Source organism: Vicugna pacos, chromosome 10 (genome assembly GCF_048564905.1).
Source record: "Vicugna pacos chromosome 10, VicPac4, whole genome shotgun sequence".
NCBI lineage: Eukaryota > Metazoa > Chordata > Mammalia > Artiodactyla > Camelidae > Vicugna > Vicugna pacos.
Genome location: NC_132996.1, coordinates 51753079 through 51774462, shown reverse-complemented (window position 1 = coordinate 51774462; position 21384 = coordinate 51753079). Strand labels below are relative to the sequence as shown.

Sequence of the window (21384 nt, the reverse complement as noted above, 5' to 3'; positions counted from 1 at the left end):
GATCCAGTACAAGGCAAGAATGTTTGATTTCACCACTTATATTCATCCCTGTAACAGAGGTCCTAGACAGTGCAATAAGGCAAGAAAATGAAATAAAAGCCAAAAAACTGCAAAGACAAAATAAAACATCAGTTCATACTAAAAATTTATGTCTCTCAGCAACCTTAGTTTTAACTGATTTACAGGAGGAACACTACAAATTTAAAAATATAAAAGTACATTTTGAAAAGAAACTGAAAATTAAAATTATAAGGACAAGTGATATCTAAGACATATTTATAATCTAAAACATTCTTAAATCAGTTCCGGATTATATACTTTCTGAGATGTTAAGAACTGCTTATTCACTCATCATATCAAAAAGTATAATTAATTCAATACTCTGGAACCAATCTATTTCTTATAAGAAAAGATAATCAATTTTTTTGTAGCACTAAAACATAGCTAGATGATAAAATTGAAAAAAAAAAGCTACACAATGTACATTTTATAAATAAAGGCTTTCATAATAGTTTAGCATGTGTATTACATAAAATAAATTCAGCTTTACTAACCTCTGATGAGATTTTGTCTAGCTTTTAAAACAGCTCCAAGGTCACAGTCAGCAGTTGCATATGCATGAGGTATAGTACTTTTAGATTCAGTTAGCCTCTTAGCAATAACTCTTCTAATATTGCTAGCAGGGATTTCAGTGAATGTGCCCTGTAAAAAACAACATGTCCATTAAACCATAAATGGAATTGGAAAAAACAAATAAACAAACTGTATAACTGAAATCCAGTCTCAGTTACCTAGCTTACGAAAATAAAGATTAATATAGTAAAAGTATTATTAAAAATTCTTACTGTAAGAAGATATCTTAGGAGTTTTAGCTTTATAGTAAATGACTATAGAAAAAAGTAGAAAAATTCGTGTTACAGTTGTGCATGGAACATCTTTATGTTGCTATGTTTAAGATGATTAAAAAGACATCTACCAAATCATGAATAATACCCCCATGGCTGTGTGTACTGAGATACCACCTGTAAGCCTGTAGGTAGCTTTTGTTACAAACATCACTTTTTAAGAAAACTCAAAGCAAGCAATCAATCAATAAAACAATTAGAAGAAATGGCATACAGTAGAAAAAAAAACCCAACATACTAATCTGCCAAAATATCTCTATTTTTGTTTTGTAATTAAAAAATTTTTAAATCACATTAGTATCTTATTTCCAAAAAACTCCTAATATAAAGTATGAATAAGATAATAAAAATTTCCTGTAACTTGAATGTAGCTTTTCCACTCTGTCCTTTGAAAAGATAACAAAACCATGATGGACCTTAAATTACATCTAATTCCTTTCTTGTCCTTTACTCCATTCTGGGACTGGATCACAATCACTTAGGATAGTACAAAACAGCCAAAATAGAGCTGACTTTTTTTTTTTTTTTAACAAATGCTCTCTCAGGGAATTAAACAATTTATGTTAGCAAGATATTTGATCAAGTAAAATAAATGCTGTCTACATACTGTAAGAATTTGAAAGCAAGGTTTATCTTCCTAATTTGAATAACTTACTTTTTAAAGAAATGAAGTTTGATTACTCATAAACTTTTGTGTATGTGGTCATGAATCATTAACGTACACTTAAAAAGTATGTTGCTCATGAAACTTATACTGCCTTAATTCTTTTAAAATATTATATTGGAATATACTTCTCCATCAGAAAAAGCTGTGTAGGTTTATTTGTTTGGTGGTTTTTTTTTTTACAGTGTCTATTTAATTTTAAATAAAATTATTATCCTGATTATCCTGCATTTCTTCTCATGGGCAGCAAATGACATAAAAGGTACTAAGAAAGGGAGACAGAGGTAAAATGGAGTAATCTGAAAATAAACAAGGCTGTTATACTGCATGTATCCAAGAAGGAAAGAATGATTAGCTATATAATCTCTATAGTTCTTCACAGTAAAACGATCAATTCCCTTGGCCAAAAAATAGAAGAAATCCACAAAAGGGATGTTGTGTCAGTTACCAATTACTAGTATCACCCCCCCCCAAAAAGACATGAAAAGTATCATAATTATAGAGCATATACACAGCACTCAAGTTGTGGAACTTGTAGTAAATTTAAATTGACCCATAATTCTATTTGGAAAGTGGCACTGTACGAACAAATTTGGCTCATGGAAATGTGCAAAACAAAACATGTGGAGTATTTTTGTCTTTATCACTTTGAGCTACTACTAAAACAGACTGGTAAAAGTACTTGTAATGGTTCTTATTTTCTCTTTCACTTAAATCTGAAAAATAAAAGTCTACTCAGATATTACCGCTACATTAGGTTGTCCAGGAGTTGATACGGGTGGAATCATTGGCCGAGGATAAGATGGCACAGCAGTGGCCTGGGGGGGCAAAGGTGTTGTCGGAGTGGCTGGCATGGCTGGGGTGGGTCTGGCTTCAGGACTCTTGCCCATCTGTTTCAACTGGACCAGTTTGAGAGCATCCCTGGAGATAAGAAGGGAATTAGATAACCATGATTAGCAACCAGGAATATAAGAGAGCTTTCAGAAAATGGAGGGCAGAAGTGAAGGGAAGATAAAGAAATATATGGATGTCAAGGCTATAATGCAAAATGAATTATTTGAGCTACCCAAGAAAATCTTGATTCTTATCTGTTCTACTGATTCATATTTGTCCAATGGCTACAAATTTGCATATTTTAAAAACCAAACAACAAATACAATTTTATCAGAGTATTTGGTGTAGACGGTTATTTTCAAAAGGCAAATCAGTCCTTTTTTTTCTGGGAGGGAAGGTGACTTTTGGTAGATGAGCAATTCATAAATTAAACCATACCTTCATTCTTTGTACTTGTGAAATAATTTTCACATTGCATTCAGAAAGTGTCAAGTTTATTGTACCTATGATTTTCATTAGGATATTTACTAAAACATTGTTTATTCTAGTGTAAATCAGCTTGTTTATGGCCAGGAAATCATATCATTTAAAATTCTGCTCGAATGCTATCAACACAATTGAATGTAATAAATCTAGCCCACAGCATCATTTAGAATGAAGACTAAATGAGTAACTGACTTGCCTTTGCATTACTCTGCAAAACAAAGGTGTCTTTGTTTATTAAAAGGATGTAATTAGACTAGTCTCTCAAGCTCCCAAACCATCCTAAGTTACAGTGGGTATAAAGTGATGTATTTTTTCAAACCAAACAGCTTTTTCAAAAAATTTAATCTGACAGTTCAAAAGCACTTTGAAAAATGTTTTACATTAAAAATGTCTCAAATCTAACATTTTTTAAATAAAAAAGTTTTATATAACCTAAAAACAACTTCAGGGTGACACAAATCTAAAGGCAAATTATATTTTTAAAATTTCTTAAACCCAGATAATGATTTGGTATTATCACATGGTAGGCAGAATTCTGAGATGGCCCCAGTATTCCTGTTCCTGTGTATATAACCGATGTAATCCCTCTTGAGTGTGGGTGGGCCTGTGAATATGATGGATGTCATTTCCATGATTAGGTTACATTACATGACAAAGGTGATGGATTCTGTAGACATAATTATGGCCCAAATCAATTAATATTGAGTTAATCAAAAGGCAAACTATGCTGAAAGGGTCAGACATAGCAAATAAGCTCTTTAAAAGGAACAGAGAATTCCTGAAAGAAATGTGAATGGAGAAAGATTCTCTTGCTTGCACTGGAGAAGCAAAAGGCATTTATGAACTACCTACGGAGATGACCACACAGCAAAGACCTGAAGGAGGCCTCTGGGAGGTGAGACCAATCCTATACATTAATCAAGTCAGCGAATGAATAGATGGCAATGTGCTATGAAGAAAATAAAGCAGAGTAATGAGACTGAGAATCATGGGTGAGAGGAGGTGTTATTTTAAAACAGGATGGTCAGGGAAGGCCTGAAGAAGTAGTATTTCTGTGGAATGACATGAAGGAACAAGTCTCAAGAGCAGCTGGGAAAACCATGTTTTTAGGGAGAGAATTAGGGGTTCTAAGAACAGAAGGAAAGCCAGAGTGTGGAAGAAGTGAGAAGAGCAGTGAACAAGACGGAGAAGGTTAAAAGATGAAGTCCCAGGGCTGGGACCAAACCCAGGTATGGCCAACTCTAAAGCCAGTGTATTTCCTGCTATCTTTCTAATAATACCTATGTACAAAGTATGTAAATTAAATATAAACTGAGATAGTCAGGATAACTTTTTCTCATAAGAACAGGCCAGAACAGAATTAAGTAAGTGTATCTCAGATTAACAGCAATTCTGGGATTGAATGAAGAAATGTTATCTACTTAATCTAATGTAGCTAAAAATAGGACCTCCTGACAAAGGCCCTTCACCCATCACACAAAAAGTGACAGGAACATAATGGAGGTGTTGCTGGTTCCCCCAGGATGAGCCACAACATGGCAATGATGACAGAAAGACTGAGCATCCCAGGGAATGAGCTTAAGTACTGTGAAGGCTTCTGACAATAAACTTACCTCCACTGGAAGTTAATTTTTAATTTACTTATGATATTTATAACCCAAAGCACCACTTCCAGCTAACTGTGATGACACTTACATGTGAAGTAAATGACTGCAATATAATCCCTGGGAGTTTATGTCATGAACCAAAGCCCTGGCCACACAGATAAAAGTGTGAGCACTGACATAAAATAAGGTCTTTTAGTGATTCAGAAAAATGCCTTCAAGAAAAGATATTTAGCTTTTAAGAGCTCTTACCAGTCACACCCTAACAAGACTAGTCCCTCTTCATTATATAAGGTAATTAAATACCTCTCTCTAACAAAACCTATTATTAATCTGGGTTTTAAATTAACATTTAGCATCAGAATGGCATATCCAAAACACATTGATTTCCTTATATAGAGGTCACTAGTGTACCCTCAGTAATCAGCTAAAAACAAACAATGAACACTTGAGGAGACTAAAATACCTAAAATGATGCCTGAATATGTCTACTTAAATAAAAAGGTTGGTCACACTAAATAAAGACATTTTAATTTTACTATCAGCATAACTATTACTATTTTATCAAGAAAAAGGCACTTTGGGTTCAACCGTTAAAGTAAGGAGGAGTCATTAATCATAAACGAGTAAGAAGAAAATAAATTCTGGCCAGTCACAGTAAGCTTTCATTGCTGATTTTACACTTACATACCTCCATAAAGTAAAAATATTAATTATTGTTTAATAACAGCCAACAATTTAGTTTCTGTAATGCAGAGAGTGACTTTAATGATCACTGTCCATTAAATAATTAAGCAGCCTAAGCTTGAAGAATTAGGTGGGCATCAAAAGCTATAAAAATTAAAAGAAAAACTGATCCACCATGCCCTTCTGCAGAAAGGCAGAGGATGCTATGATCATTCACTTACTGTAGAACCTACTCTACCAGGTCTTGTAATTCATTTGGATGTGCTATGGGTTAGTTACAAAAAGAAGTATCACTGAAAACATACTAGATATGACTACGGTCACGCCTACTACATTTGTGATGCTGTGATATGAACACAAACATTAGCCACAACTATGATTTAAGATGTTAAGTATACCAAAGAAGTTAGGCTGCAGGCAAAGAATCTAAGTGTGTTCTGCCTCCAACGGTGTCCCCGTTTTCTTAAAATAGTACATGTACAGGGAAAGTAAAGTCTGTATACTTTTGCATAACGTATATTCTGAGTGATATGTTTGCTTTAATGCAACATTAAAATAGCAACCGTGACACTTGCAATTTCCTTCCTAAACACAATGAGTGAGTGGCACCTCTTCAGCAGCTGTAATTGACTTTTCTATCATACCTGCACTTTCAGTATTTCAAGAATGTGTGTGAAGGTATTTGAGGAGTTTATGCCAAAGCCTGCAATTTGTCAGTCTTAGCAGATTACATTTTTATAGATGACATCAGGACAACATTTTTCCCAAAGCTCATCTCAGTGTTTAACTTAAAACATAGGCATTTTCAGTAGTATACAAAGCAAAAATTCTCAATAATGCAAGCTTTAAGAATCCATTTTTCTCATAAAATCTTTTGCAATATGTCATATTTTGAAGACCAAAGGTTGACTCTCTCATGGTAGGGAGCTAAAGAATAAGGACAGGGAAAGGACTTGGTAACAGAAAAAAGATGGCAAAAACATTAAACACGTAACTCTTTAATAGTGCTTCCCTAGGGTATCCAATGAGATGACACTCGTCTGTCCTCCTTAGGAAATGTCAGATTACTATGACAACGATCAACCCCGGTTTAAAAAGACATTTGTTCATCACATATATATTAAGCACATACGGAAAGAGAAAGCAGACAGGAAGAAAACTCTACTTCCGTATCCCACTGCTGTCACACCACTGAACTGCCCTCCAAAAGGCCACTAGTCACCAACTTCAAGAGCCTTTTCTCAGACCCTTCTTCCTTGACTTCTATCCATCTCCAAGATATCCAGAAAGTTTTGCCTTCTAAAAAGTTTACCTATTTATGATCCCAATTATAACTATCACTTTATTATCTATCAAACCTACCTCTCTAGTCCCAAACTATCTCCCGAGATGCATCTTCACCTCACTGAGGCTGGTATCTGGAATTCAGCTTGTCAGCACTAACAATAAATTTCAGACCAAACACACCGGTTATTCCATTGAGACAAATGCTTTCCCATATCCCTCATTTCTATTTATGGTGCCAAAATGTCATCCTCTGGACCAGAATCCCACGTTCATTCCTTGACTTGTTGCTCTCCTGGTCCATGCTCCACATTCTATCCTTTACAGGCTTCTGGACTCTATCTTTATAATGCTGTCTCCATCAGTAATCTCCCTTTCACATTCCCACCCACATTCAAGGATTCATTATCTCTTACTGGGATTACTTTATGAGCCTATTAATTTCTCTCTTTACTCAAGTCTTATTTCTCCTCTAATTTATCTTTCACAAATTTACAAAATTGATCTTTCTAAGGTACATCTATGATTATTTTACATTTCACCAAATTTTTAATGATTAATGAATTAAGCATAGACTCTTTATCTTTTCCCTTAGATATATAGGTTAAGTCTACCATGTTATGAAGAAAGTTGTTTTATTCCATTTTTACAGACACTTTTACTATGGTAGAGATTGGTGGAAGATTAACAAAATAAAGGTACAAGTAGCAGATACTAAATAAGGATTAATGTGGGGAGAAAACTAGATTTAACTGCCTATCAGGATTCTTCATTTTAATCTCTTATGGTTAAGTGAAACTTTTAAGTCCTTAAACAAAAAATACATTGTCTACGATGCTGCTCTTCAGCTAGGGGACAGACAGCTGATTTCCAACATGTAACCATGGCACAAACTTCATAGTATGTGTTTAAGAAAACCACACACACGTGGTTGATTAACAAATCAGTAAGGCTGTAATACAGATAAATGAGAATATTTAAGAATTAAAGCTGTATTGCTTTTGTTATAAGAAATGGCCAACAATAAATCAATGGCCTCAGTGAAGTGTTAAATAGCCCAGTAAAAAGAAAGAAGAGTCATCTAGTCTAGCACTGCCATTTAATAATTTCACAACCTTTGCTCTATCTCAACTTGTAAAAATTTTAGCCAAAATTACTGATCACTTCTTATTAATATTAAACAGTGAATAAGGATATTGCTTTAAAACATTAATTTCATGTGAAAACGTAGTATTACTCTAATAGAAATGTGGCACGCACCACTAGAGCAATTTCATGTTAGTTCACATGCCTGTTTGATTAATCTTTGTCTTCCCCACTAGATTAAGTTTCAATATAGCAGGGGCCATCTGTTTTAATATATTCTTGCAAGCCACAAAATTTAAACAAATGGAAAGACAGTGTTCTTGAATAGGAAGATTCAACATCATAAAGATGTCAGTTCTCCCTAAGTTAATTTAAAATGTAATACAATCCCAATAAAAATACTGTAGTTCTCCCACCCAACCCTGACTGTGGGGCTAGGCAAATTGTTTAAAATTCATTTGGAAGAATAATAAAATAAGGATAAACCAAGAAAACTGGTTTACCGAAAAAGAAGAGCAAGGATAGCTCTACCAGATTTTAAAGCTCACTATAAAATATTTCTAATTAGGAGTGTGGTACTAAAAAAGTGAGATACTTACTCATGGATAGACTGATCAATGGAATAGAAAAGAAAATCTAAAATGAGACCCAACTGCATATGGAAATTGCTTTGATCATATACGTGAACAAAATCCAAATGGGCAATAATGAAATTTTTTCTTAAAGTATATGCACATGTTTCAGAAATTTAAATGTGATTGCATGATTATCTCATATGAACTTAAAATATAAAGCTTCACCATTTTGCACTCTAATTTTCCCCATTTATCACCATTTCTAAGGTTCTGGCTTAGTCATCAAATTAGAACTGTTTTTTAGTAATGCTATAATTATTCAGAAAACAACTCTTGCATGAAATACAATTTTATACTGACAAAACCAATTAAAAGTACAAAAGAACAGTGCACTTTCTTTTAAATCCTAACACTGAATAAACCCTTCTTTAAATGCTTTCAGAAAAAGATGACCATGATAAATAACGGAATCAGTTATTACAAAAAGCACACACATACTCTTTAGTGAATATCCCTCGAGGGCCAGTGGCTGCGCCCTGGTTAGCATCCAGTGCGTGTTTTTCCAGAATATTACGGGCAGCTGGACTTAAACGGAACCTAAGAAGAAAACGTGTAGATTAAAGGAACCAATTAATACTTATATTTGATTCAAACAGATCTAAATGTCAACAGTTTTGCTGATAATTAGAAAAATAAAAACTTATAATAAACCTGAAATGACTCCCATAGACAGTCACAGTCAAGAAAATATGTACTAATCTGGTTTATTTTACTATCAAAGAACTTTCATACAAATTTAACTAGTTACTATTTCAAAATATTCTTTTAATAAGAACACATATTCACAGGTAGAGAGCTATTTTGACTAATCACTTTTCACAGGGCTCATTATCACATTCACCAATAAAAAAAACTATATTGTCCCTTCATGTATTTTTTACTACAGTAAAATATACGTAAAATTTACCATCTTAAGCATTTTTAGGTATTATAACTGAGTGGCAGTAAGTACAATTACAATGTTGTGCAACCATCACCACCACCCATCTCCAGAACTTTGTCATTCTCTCAAAATGAAACTCTATACCAATTAAACAATAACTCCCCATTCCTCCCTCCCACCAGCCCCTGGCAACCATCATTCCTCTCTGTCCTTACCAACCTGACTACTCTAGGTAACTCATATATGTGAAATCATACATTTGTCCTTTTGTGATTGTCTTATTTTACCTAGCGTATCATTAAGGTTCATCCATGCTATAATGTGCGTCAGCATTTCTTTCCTTTTTAAAACTGAGTAACATTCCATTGTGTATATATATAGCATATTTTGGACATGTGGGATGTTTCCATCTTTTGGCAATTGTGAATAATGCTGCTATGAACATGGGTATACTAAGTGAAGAAATATTCAAATCCTTGCTTTCAATTCTTTTGAGTATATATCCAAAAGAGGAATTGCTAGATCATATGGTAATTCTATTTTTAATATTTTGAGGGACTGCAATACTATTTTCCAGGGTGACTGCACCATTTTACACTCCCTCCAACAGTGCACACAAGTCTAATTTCCCTGTATCCTTATCAACACTTGTTATTTTGTTTTTTGGGGGGTTTTCTGTTTTTTGATAGCCATTCTAGTTAGTGTGAAGTAATATCTCATTCTGGTTTTTCAGCCCCCTAATGATTATTAATGTTGAACATCTTTCTGTGTACTTATTGACCATGTGCACATCTTCTTTGGAAGAAATGAACATTTGAGTCCTCTGCCCATTTAAATTGGGTTCTTTGTTTTGTTCTTGATTAATTATATCCTTCATATATTTTCTGAAGTCCTTAGTATTTACATGAAAGCACTTTTACTTTATATATATCCAGAAGAGAGTTATGCTGATACTATAGACAAGGAAACTGAGGCACACCAAAGGTCACATGACTAGTGTCTACACGTCAATTAAGACCTTTAGGCCAAGCAGCAAACACAAACAACTACACAGTCAGATAAAGAAAATGAGTAAAATGGACTGGATCCAGAAGTTCGTAAGTCAGAAATGGAGAGGAACAAATGTGGCACTTGCTGCGTTTCAGGGAAACGACTCTAGCTAATATGAACTCAGTGGTACCAAATCTTCAGATTTCTCAAGAGAAACTTAACGTTTTAGATTTTTACATAAAATTAGCTAGTAACCAACCAATTGAAAAAATTGTAGAATAGATAAACAAGATTACACTGTATAGCACAGGGAAATATACACAAAATGTTATGATAACTCACAGAGAAAAAAATGTGACAATGAGTGTGTATATGTCCATGAATGACTGAAAAATTGTGCTGAACACTGGAATTTGACACAACACTGTAAAATGATTATGAATCAATAAAAAATATTAAAAAAAATTTTTTTTAAATCACTGTATGGGCCAACACTGTGCAGGTTCACAGGTCAGCTGGTTTTTAAGCTGCACCGTGGGGCCTCAGACCTATGTAAGTTTCTAATGATGGAGCTTAGCAGAATGACAGAGTGCACACCATTACCTCTACAAAGGGGAAAAGAGAGTAAGTACAAAACACCCGTGAGCCTACCCTATGATTTTCATGGTAAATGAAAAAAAAAAAAAAAGAAAAGAAAGAAAAGAAATAGGAGTCAAGCCAATGGAGTCAGAAACCCTGTGTGTGGTAACGGAAATTTATTTATTTATTTATTTTAATGGTAATACTGGAGATTGAACCCAGGACCTCACGCATGCACTCTACCACTGAGCTACACCCTCTCTCCTGGTAATGGAAAGTTAAAAGTCAGTACTTCAAACATGCTGGGAATTTTTTCTGAGGAGAACTGACAATGATAAATGAAAGGAAAAAAAATAAAAGTGAAAGGGTCTGCATTTCACAAGCATTCTTAATAGGACCTTTTTTCTACAAAGAACTTCCTTTTACAAAAAAAAGTAATTTCGTGCATAATTATAGAGAATATTAAAATAAATAAATAAAGCTTCTTAGCATTTTCAGAGCCCACCAATTAAAGCTATGAAAAGCTAAATTAAAACGACATTTACTAAACATCTGTGTTGTTACAGAACAACTGGATAAAACTGAGCTCCAACCTGTGTCAGAAACTCAAATGCAGGGTAGTTAGAAAAGGAGTGCATGTTAAAATGCTAATTCCATTTTATATCAGCTATACATTTGAACTTGGAATCCACCTCACAGTAATCAGGACATCATGAATGGGAACACAATATGAAGTTTAGTGCACTGAATTCCACTTTGGAATCCTAAAACTTCATTCAAGCTCAATGTGGACACAGACTGTTTGCTTTGCTCTCCACTGGGTGTACAGGGCCTTCATAGTGCCTGGAACATAGTAGGTATTCAATACTATTTGTCTGCAGAATAAACAACAGTGGTAAAATAATCACTCCTTGACCTGAGTTTCCTAAGAGCAAAAGGGGGAGATCAGTAACTTCCTACTTAACGGACAAATATTTTTTTTAAATATAGGATAATGATTAAAATACCCTAAACTGGCTGCAACTTTTCTTCACATCATTCAAATAAGCATACTCACTGCAGTTTCCCCGGTGTGTGTTCCTTTTGGACAGGGGTAGAAACCTGTGGTTCTGGTGAGGGGCGAGGCACTGATGGTTCTGAAGCTGGTGACGGAGGACCTATGTCTTTGGGAATTTCAACATGTTTCCAATCTTCTCCTTCTTCAACTAGCAAACCAATTAGTGAACCTAGCCGTATATTTTTAGATCCTTCTTCAACCTATATTTTAAAAAGAAAATAATCGCAGGGATAGAAAGGCTCATGATTTCATGAAGTAGTTTATACCCTGGCTAATTCTGTACTGATTAGAAATATCTCTTAATGTGAGCTAAAATCTACCAGGCCAGCCTGCTTCCTCCTTCCATATTCCTCATCTACCTTCCCCAACTTACCCCTTCCTTCACAACTCTCCCCCTCCCTGTTACTAATGCTACCCTCTGAAATTAAAAAAAAAAAAAAAAAAAATCTAGAATCTCTCCTTTTCTGACAGGCTTCAAATATGTAAGAGCTACCAATACCATCTTCCTTTGGATGTCAATCAATACAGATCCAACAAAGGAGACTGCAGTTACATATCTTAATTTTCTGTCTTCCCCAGACAGCTGCCACACAATGACTTAGAAATTCCAAGACCTCATAAGGGATTAACTCCTCCAAATTAGTCATATTTACTAAAATTAATTTAAAGGAAAATCTTTTCAGTACATTTAGTCTTTGGAAAAAAAGAGTATTCCATTGTATGGATAGAACTGGATAACTATTCTGGTTAATAATGTTAAGTGTACTTTCCATGTTTCTCTATACTTAATTTTTCCCTTATGTATATCTGTAAAACCTTGAGCAATAAAATAAAACCTCATGAATTTTCTGTAAGTACATCAGAAACATGATGGTGTCTCAGCTAACTACTTTTTCACAGATAATGCCAATTAAAAGCATAAATAAAATTGAAGATGATTTTTTTAAACTCAAGATGTATTTTAAGCATTTCAGCAGAATTAATTTATAAAGAAAGGTCTGACTCTTATTTACTTATTAAAAGAAGTCCCTAGGGAAGTTTCAGGTGACAATATACATTTAGTACTGGAAGAAAATGTCATTCCTTTAAAATTTTCTATTATTTCCTTTCAATTAGTTTAAATATGGTTCATTACAGATATAATTTAATGAATAACAGAATGAGACTGCAGACTCTAATACAGTAATTATAAGTAAACAAGTGTAACTCCTAAAATGGGCTTGACATTGCTGAGTAACACTAATTTTGATGCTTAGTACGTGCACTATTCTTTAAATAATAAAGCATAAGTTCTGAGAGTTAGGAAACTTTCTAGGTTTACTGATGGAGAACAGGAACAATGCTCCGAGAAAGCAAAATACATGTAAGAAATGAGTATATAAAACCAAATAAGGATGTTTAATGAATTGCAAGCTGTGGAAAAATGCTAAACAACCCAAAACCAATTTGTTTAGCTGTGTGTCACATCCTAAAAAGGTTTTACTTCTGTGGACTTGTCATTTTTCTTTACTATGTCAAAAAGGTGAGTCAAGATTATTAATAGGCTAACAGTTTTTCTTCTTATAAAAACATCTAATTACCTGCTAACTAAAAATCACAAAAATGACCAGTTTTCTTAAAAAAAAGAAAAAATTATGAAATGATACGAAGTTTATCTGATGTTAATTCCTATCAAAACTGAACTAGAAATAGTATCAATATCCAAGTGCAAAGAATATCACTAAAATAAAAAGTATTCTCTTAAAAAAAGGGAAGTTTTATTTTAAACATATCAATAGCTTTCTAAAATCTGCATCAGATACTACACTGAATCTGAAATTGATACCTCACCCTCCGCTTCATTTACTACAATACATCACATCAATGATTCCACATATACCCTACCTACTGACACCTGCACTAGTGGGCAATAATGAGCATTTAGTATCATCTCAATTTTTACTATATCTAAATATCAAATAACTGTTATCTTTACTCTCATTTTTCCATAAAACAGGATACCATGAACCATGAAACCCAAATACGATGAACAATAATATACTACCACACAACTTCAACATATTAACAGAAGTTAAAAGAAAATAATGACTCGTTTAGTTCCATTTAAAGCCTTTATAATCACCATACGAATTTAAGATCATTCCCTGTTTCTATTCCCTTAATATAATAAGAGATCTTTTAGAGGTGTGCTAGTTTCCTGTAGACATTTGCCTATGTTGTAGTCAAAAATATTTAAAATTGGTGTAGACTTAGTAACAGAAGAATAAATAATGCTCTTTCAAAACTGTGTTTAGGGACCCAGTGAGCTGCCCCGCTCCCTCTGAGTGAGCAGTGTGGGCGCTCCGCTCCACGCCTTCACCTGGAGCGTAATGACACCTTGAAGGCCCAGGTCTCCCCAGGGACTTGACTTACTTGATCAAAACTCTCCTACTCTTATGCCACTGATTTCTCAATATTAACTGCAGGGGTTTTACAGTTAGCTCTGCTAAAACAGCTCATTAATGCTCAAATATTGGATCTGGAGTATGTCATTTTATACTCTGGTTTCTCTTTAAACTGAATAAGTCTTTCCCCTTTAAAGCACCAGCCTTCCCTCCCGGTGTTCTATAGATCCCCTGGCTTTCAGGGCTGGCTCTGCTACTTACTAGTTATGTGACCTGAGTGATGTGTCTCTATCTCACCATGCCTATTTCTTCATCTGTGAAATAGAAACAGTAATAGTGGCTACTTCACAGAGTTGTTATAAGGAATAAATGAGTTATATATGCTACTTAGAACAATACCAGACATCCAGTAACTACTACATAAGTGGGGAAGGTAGTATTAGGATTATTATGATTGTGGTGTTTTCCTCCAAGTTACTTTTAAAACGAAAAATACACTCAACGTGGATCAAGGCTGAACTACAGAGAAGTGTCCTCCGTTGGCTGGAAATTCATACCTAAAGGCCCAGCATGAGGCTGGGAGCACTAGAAAGTAAACAGCAACACGGGAGTCACTGAGGTGGTAAGACCTGTGACAAACTATTCCTCAGTAAGACACATATAGAGTCTAAATTCTGTCCGGAGGCCCTGACCCTAGTATGAGGTCTCTTTACCCGAGGCAACCCATAAGCTGAAATGAGTCACCTGCAGATGTGCTAACTACAGCCCCCAGTAAGTTCATCAGTGTACCCAAGGATATGAGATGCTGATGTGAAGACACAAAATATCTACAGCAGTATTTCCCAACAAAGAAATTATGTGAAGGGGTCCACTCCATTAGAGGTACTGGCAAATACTGTATTCATTCTAACATTTAAACATAATCAATAAGCTGAGCAATTATTTAACTATTTTTCTTCTTTAAAACAGAACAGTTTGAGAGCTGCTAAGCGAGCGCTGAAGGAGCATGCACAATGGTTAGTGGAGACTGACTTGGTTGGTTTGAAAACTTAGGAAAGATTTTTCATCATGGTTTGAACCATTTTACAGTTTTAAATTATTTTTATTCTCTAATATATATTTAACTTATACACACAATGAATTCTGATTTAAAATGAAGACACATGAGAAACAATGAATCAGAAAACAAATCAATGACAAACTAAAATGCAGAGGGGAGAAGAAACATTCATTAAGTCCTTGAATACCAGCTTGTCTGGCATTCAAGTGTCAGGCACTATTCAAGCACAGTATTAACTCATTTAATTCTCTTAATAATCTTACGAAGTAAGTGTTATTGCTATTCTCATTTACAGATAAAGAAACTGAGGCACAGAAAGGTTAAATAGCTTGCTCAAGATCACAAGGCTAGTAAAGCCAGGATTCAAATACAGTTTTACACTAGAGACAGCGTTCAATATGATCAGTACCAAATCTGTAAATTACATTCACATGATCAAAATTACCATATAGCAACTCAAAATAGTGCTACTTTTTTAAAAAGAAGCTTAAAAAAGATAATAGAGTAGATTACAAATGAGTTAGCTTTTATTTCATAGGGAACATAGACTCATTTACTATTTCAGTATGTCATTTACCCATTTCAATATGAAAAAATTAGAATTGAGAATATCTCCCATTTAGTGGAATTTGTTCTGAGCTTTGAGGGTATTTTCTCAATTAAAAATATAGTCTACAGAGAAGAATCAACTAAAGGTCTCACAACTTCAAATTTCAACCATTAACTTTTAAATGATAAAATGCAACTTTGAAGGAGATTACAGGCAATTTAATTTTTTAAAAAATGGGGGGAGTAGAATCCTACAATAAAATAAAACCATATTGAAAAAAATCCATTCTTTAGAAAACACCAGTGCCACAGTACTGGAGTGAGATATAGCTAAGAAATTGGTTGAATAACAGGAATAGTGCCAAAAAGAATTATGGTCTGTTGTTTCTGTAATATTTAGATAATAAATAAAAGGTTTTTTAAAAATCTGTTTTAATATTAATGGATGTTACGTTTCAGAAGATTTCTACTTTTGAAAATTGTTTTGAAGAGTAATGGCTTACCAATAAAATAAAAATCTATTAATGAAAGTATTGCCAGTCAATAAACTAAAATTTAAAAAATTATAAATAATCACAGGATCCTACACCCTTTTATCCTGAAAAGAATCCTGACTTGCATGACAAATCATATAGTAACCTTAAATACATCTGATGCCAAACTAGACAATTTCTAATAAATTCAAAAATGTCATCCTAATATTGAATTTTATTACTTTATCATTTAAAACACCTGTTGTTCAATTTGATGAATAAGTTTAAGACTAAACTTATGAACTGATATATACGTAATAATTTAAGGTTTCTGCAGGACAATTTACTAGTGATTAAATGAGAATTTAATAATGCTCCCATTAACTGAACTAAACTGGAAATAAATCATAAAATTATCTACACTGACAGCAATTATTCTTTATTAACATTATTAAGAGCTTCTTAGCTTTTTTCTGGTTCTAATTTAAATGTAATAATAATTATTATTTTATATTTAAAATGGAATTCAGATGTAAAAATTATGAGTGAGTACAAAGAAGGGTATAAAATTGTGGAGGGGGCAGAATACTAAAACTTCTCAAAGACTATGGAAATAAATCCCTTTGGAGTGAAGTAGATTATAATTCAATCTTTCAAAAATGTGGGCAACTAAAAGCTAGAGTTTTATATCATCATTTGCCCATGAATAAGCTCAATTATTCAACTCCTTGATTTGAAAGTAAGAATCTCCTATATGTATTCCTATAAAAATCATTTTATTATATGTGCTAATTTGAGAATTATTCCACAATGAAAGACAAAGCATAGTTTGCTAGTGGGGCGGTTAGGAATGGAGTGTAGTGAAAGGCTAAAAACAAAAAAACAAAAAAACCCCACCAGTAATACAACCTTAATTTTTTCCTCCATAATTTTCCCCCATAAAATTGCACACATTGTAACATGCATATACTCCCATTCCTATTATCCAAAACGCATGTGAAGCAATAATAAAGCGACAAAGCTCTAGACTACACACAAACACACATACACAGTCTGGCAAGGAAATAGCTATTTGTGCTGCTAAAGCCGCTATCAATCAACCCCCCCCCAACACGTTTTCAGAGCTTTTGGGGCCAGATGAATAGGCACTACTGACCTATGACATCGTTAGTAATTTGAAATGCATTACTAAGCTGCTGAGTGGAAAAGGCGATCAATTCCGGAAGACTTTCATAGCCAAACAATCCAGAACTAGGGCCAAAAACACAGTTTGCCAAAAGCACACACCATAAAATGTAGCTGAGTTTGTTACATATGGTAATTCAAACAATCTTTTTCGTTTTCAAAATGCTGCATAAATTAGTGAAAGAAATTATTTTTGGTATGAATATTTATATTTTCCCAGTTAATAAAGGTACAGAAATTTTAGTCTCCCATTCATATTTCCTCCAAAGAAGTATTTTCAACAATGTGTTTTAACATGGCTATTAATATCGTAAAGCTCTAAGCCTTAAACTATTAACTTCTTTGTCTCTGAATTCCACCTCAAATAGCCTTCTCTCATCCCTCAGGCCAGAATGCTTCTCATTTTCCATTAGGGAACCCAAAATACCGAGTACTTTCGTCATGGTTGAAATAGTTCTATGTTGTTTGATCATCACTGGCTACTACTGGACCTTAACACTAAAATATTTTAAACATCCGAATTTGAAACGTATTATGTAGAGATAATACAACGCTATAAACAAAAAGGTAAAAATAAAAAAGGAACTTGATTTTAAGGAACTTTACATTTAAGAAATCTCCATCCTGTTGAAGACAATCAAAAACTTACCACTATTTTGGCCAAGATGCCATCATCACTTGCATCTAAGGTAACCACAGCTTTGTCGGTCTCTATTTCACATAAGGCATCTCCAGCACTCACTGCTTCACCTATAAAACAAGACTGGGTTTGTTTTGTTTTTTTAAGTTAAGAACATTAGTTACGTGAGTTGGCATGTGTAAAGTGTGTAAAAGATGAATAATAAATACCAAACTATTCAGTAGCTATTTCTGGGCTGTGGAATTACAAGTAATTCTCCTATTGTGTGTGTGTTGTTATGTGTGTATATATGTATGCTTTGTTGTATTTTCCAAAAGCTCTATAATGGAAATAAATGGTTACAACAAAAAGTGATTACAAAGATTACTGAGCAAATATCAAAAATGAAATCATATTTTATAAACAATAGCAAGGAATGTATATCTTCTTCTGAACAAATCAATTCCAGAGCCCACATTCCTTCCTTTTTAATATATTTTGACCATTATTCCTTAAGAAAATAGTTTTACAATTAATAGTACTTTTGGGTTAACACTGGAGGTGAGTTCAGAAACCCTGTCGGTACCACAGAGCATAAATGAATAAAAGCATATTAAGCATAAAGAGAGAAAAAAATCAAAGACACAGCTAAGGTCAAATAAGAAACATATCTGTGCAACAGAAACAGTACGGATACTCAAATATGCTGAGTAGGATCTGACTTGCTTGTTTCTGGGTCTAAAAGTAGGTTGTGGGGAGCAAGGATGAATCAGTGGTTTCCTCTGGAGTAAAGGGAACTAAAAGTGGCATGCTGAAGCAGGGGACTCAAATCAGATTCTCTGCTTAAAGCCAGGGCTGCACCAGGGTTTCTCTACCCTAATAGTAGGCTGATAAAACAGGCAATGAAAACCTTTGACTAAAACTATGGCTTTGAATCAGAACAGCGGGTCTGAGAAGGTAGGGAACGAAACACTACCTCAGTACCAGGAACAGAGCCAAGCCATCCTCTAGTTTCATTACTACATCTGCCAATATTCCCCATACCAATAGCAAAATCCCTAGATTGGCAGGGTAGGGGAAAGCATGACTCAGGAGACAGGTGGGAAGACATCGAAACTAAAACATAAACATTCTACTCAAAAGTAAATTGCAAAACAAAGTTCCAAAACATGAAGAAATTTAATGATAAGAAAGGAAACAACAAAAATCAGTAACTGGCACAGAAATTCATTTCAGATGCAATCTATTTAGTGCAATCCACCAAAGATTTTAAAATAAGTATCTCAAAGGATGTTCAGAAATAGAAATGAAGGTGTAAGATCCATCACAAGAACAAGAGATTAAAAAAATAATGTACAGAAATAAAACACTATCAAGTAGAAAAGGAAAAAACTAATTAGAAACCTTGGAAATGAAAAATACAGTGAATGAAATAAAAAGAAACAATCAATGGGATATACCTACACTGGCCATAGTGAAAAAATGATTTAGTAAGTAAAGGTAGCATCAGTGAACTAACTGGAACTTAACATAGGCAGACAAAAAGATAAAAAATAGCAAGAGCAGTGAAGGAACATAGATTGAGGCTCAGTGTTTGTCCAATGAAGTTCCAAGGGAAGAGAGAGGAGAGAAAGGTGAAGAAACAATACATACATAAAGAGGTAACTGCTGAGAATTTCCCAGAACTGAAAAGAGATATATATCTTCAAAATGAAAGACTACTGAATGTGTTTAGAACGTGGCTATCCATAGTGTACTGACTAGGAGGGTGCACATGGAGTCTTCTAACTTGCTAGAATATTCTGTGTCCTGACTAGGTGATTTAACCTGGATATATGTGTATGTGAAATTAACTAAGCTTACACTCTGTGCAGGTACTACCTCAATTAAAAAAATTAAACAGAAAAAAAGAGTAATAAGACTGTATAAATATGACTCCACATTATAGACACAGCGTACAGAAATTGCAAACTATCAACAACAGAAACACAATCTTAAAAGCTAGCAGAGGGAAAAAAAATAGATTACCTCAATGGAATGGCAGACTGAGAGCACACTTCTCAGCAGCTGCAATAGAGGTCAGAAGACAACGGAGTAATATCTTCAAAAAGCTGAGGAAAAATAACTGTCTAGAATTTTATATGCAGCCAAACCATCATTCAAGAATGAAGGAAAAGTATTCTTTAGACATACAAAGGCTAAGAAAATGTACCACTTATTGATGAGCTATTACAAAATGCAGTTCATCAAAAAGAAAAGTAGACACAGAGGGGACCCATGGGTTACAAAAACAAGTTACCACAGAAATTGATAAAGGTGTTAACTATTAATCATTTAAAAGGCAATTTTGAGGGGTTAAAAAAGTTTACAATTCAAATGCAAAAAAAAAATTAGATGGATAAGGGAATTTTTGGGTGATAAAACATGCTAAGAACTTTGATATAGATAGGAGGAAAAAAATACTGGATAATTCTAGACTATTGGCAAAATATAATTAAATATGTATCCTAAAAACTTAATGGTGTACATCAAAAAATATAAAAATGGAAATATAACCTACAGCATTCATAAAAGCAGAGAAAACATAGAAAATAACAAAAACTATTATCCAATTGAGGGAAAACACATTGAAAGAAAAAAGCAAAGGATAAAAACAGAAAGTAACAAAAATGATGAAGTAAGTCCAAACATATCAGTAATTGCAATAAATATAAATGGATTAAAATCATCTACTAAAAGCAAGAAATTATCAAAATGAATTTTTAAAAAAATCTGGGTAAATGTTGCTTACAAGAGACAGACCTAAAACAAAAACAGAATAAAAAATAAGAGAAAAATGAGACACACAAACACACCAAAAACAGCTCGTATAGCAATAACAGGTGCGTTCAATAAAAGAACATGAAGGAAAATCTAAAACACTAAGAAAACAAATATGCTCTGACAGTTAACTGTACTGAAACTACTTCACCGTATACCAAGATTTTCACATAGATGGTTATACTCTATCTGTTTAAACAGTTCACAACCACGAATGTAAACTATTTTAATGAAATAAACTTATCTTTAGATATTTATCAAATACATAGAAGGTGCTTGGTCTAACCCCAAAGGGATTTTCCTTCTCAACCAGTATTTATTGAAAATGTATTAGGGCACTGAGGATTCAGCAGCAGGAGAAAAAAAACAGCTAAGATTTCTGACCTCAAGAGGTTTCTTTACTATCTAGTGACAAATCAATTAGAAATTTGGGATTAGGTGAGGTCAGGATGCTATGGGAACACTCAGGAGGGGTATCTAATATCTAATCTAGTTTTTGGAAAGTGAGAGAAGGCTTTCTTAAAAAAAAAAAATGACATCTAATCTGAGCCTGAAAAGATGAAGAGGAGACAATCAAGGAAAGGGGATAACTGATCCAGG

General features: G+C 33.9%; 1 protein-coding gene across 3 annotated transcripts in view; it reads right to left on the bottom strand.

The window, feature by feature from the left end:
• Window positions 1-21384, bottom strand: part of PDHX (pyruvate dehydrogenase complex component X) — a 66595-nt gene that overhangs the window by 17459 nt on the left and 27752 nt on the right. For all 3 annotated transcript variants that reach the window (XM_072969778.1, XM_006198309.4, XM_072969777.1), the window contains 5 exons: window positions 17995-18095; window positions 11695-11894; window positions 8624-8722; window positions 2316-2490; window positions 555-702 (listed from right to left, as the gene is read on the bottom strand). In XM_072969778.1, the coding sequence (XP_072825879.1) occupies window positions 555-702; window positions 2316-2490; window positions 8624-8722; window positions 11695-11894; window positions 17995-18095 (723 nt within the window). The remainder of the gene's footprint in view (window positions 1-554; window positions 703-2315; window positions 2491-8623; window positions 8723-11694; window positions 11895-17994; window positions 18096-21384) is intronic.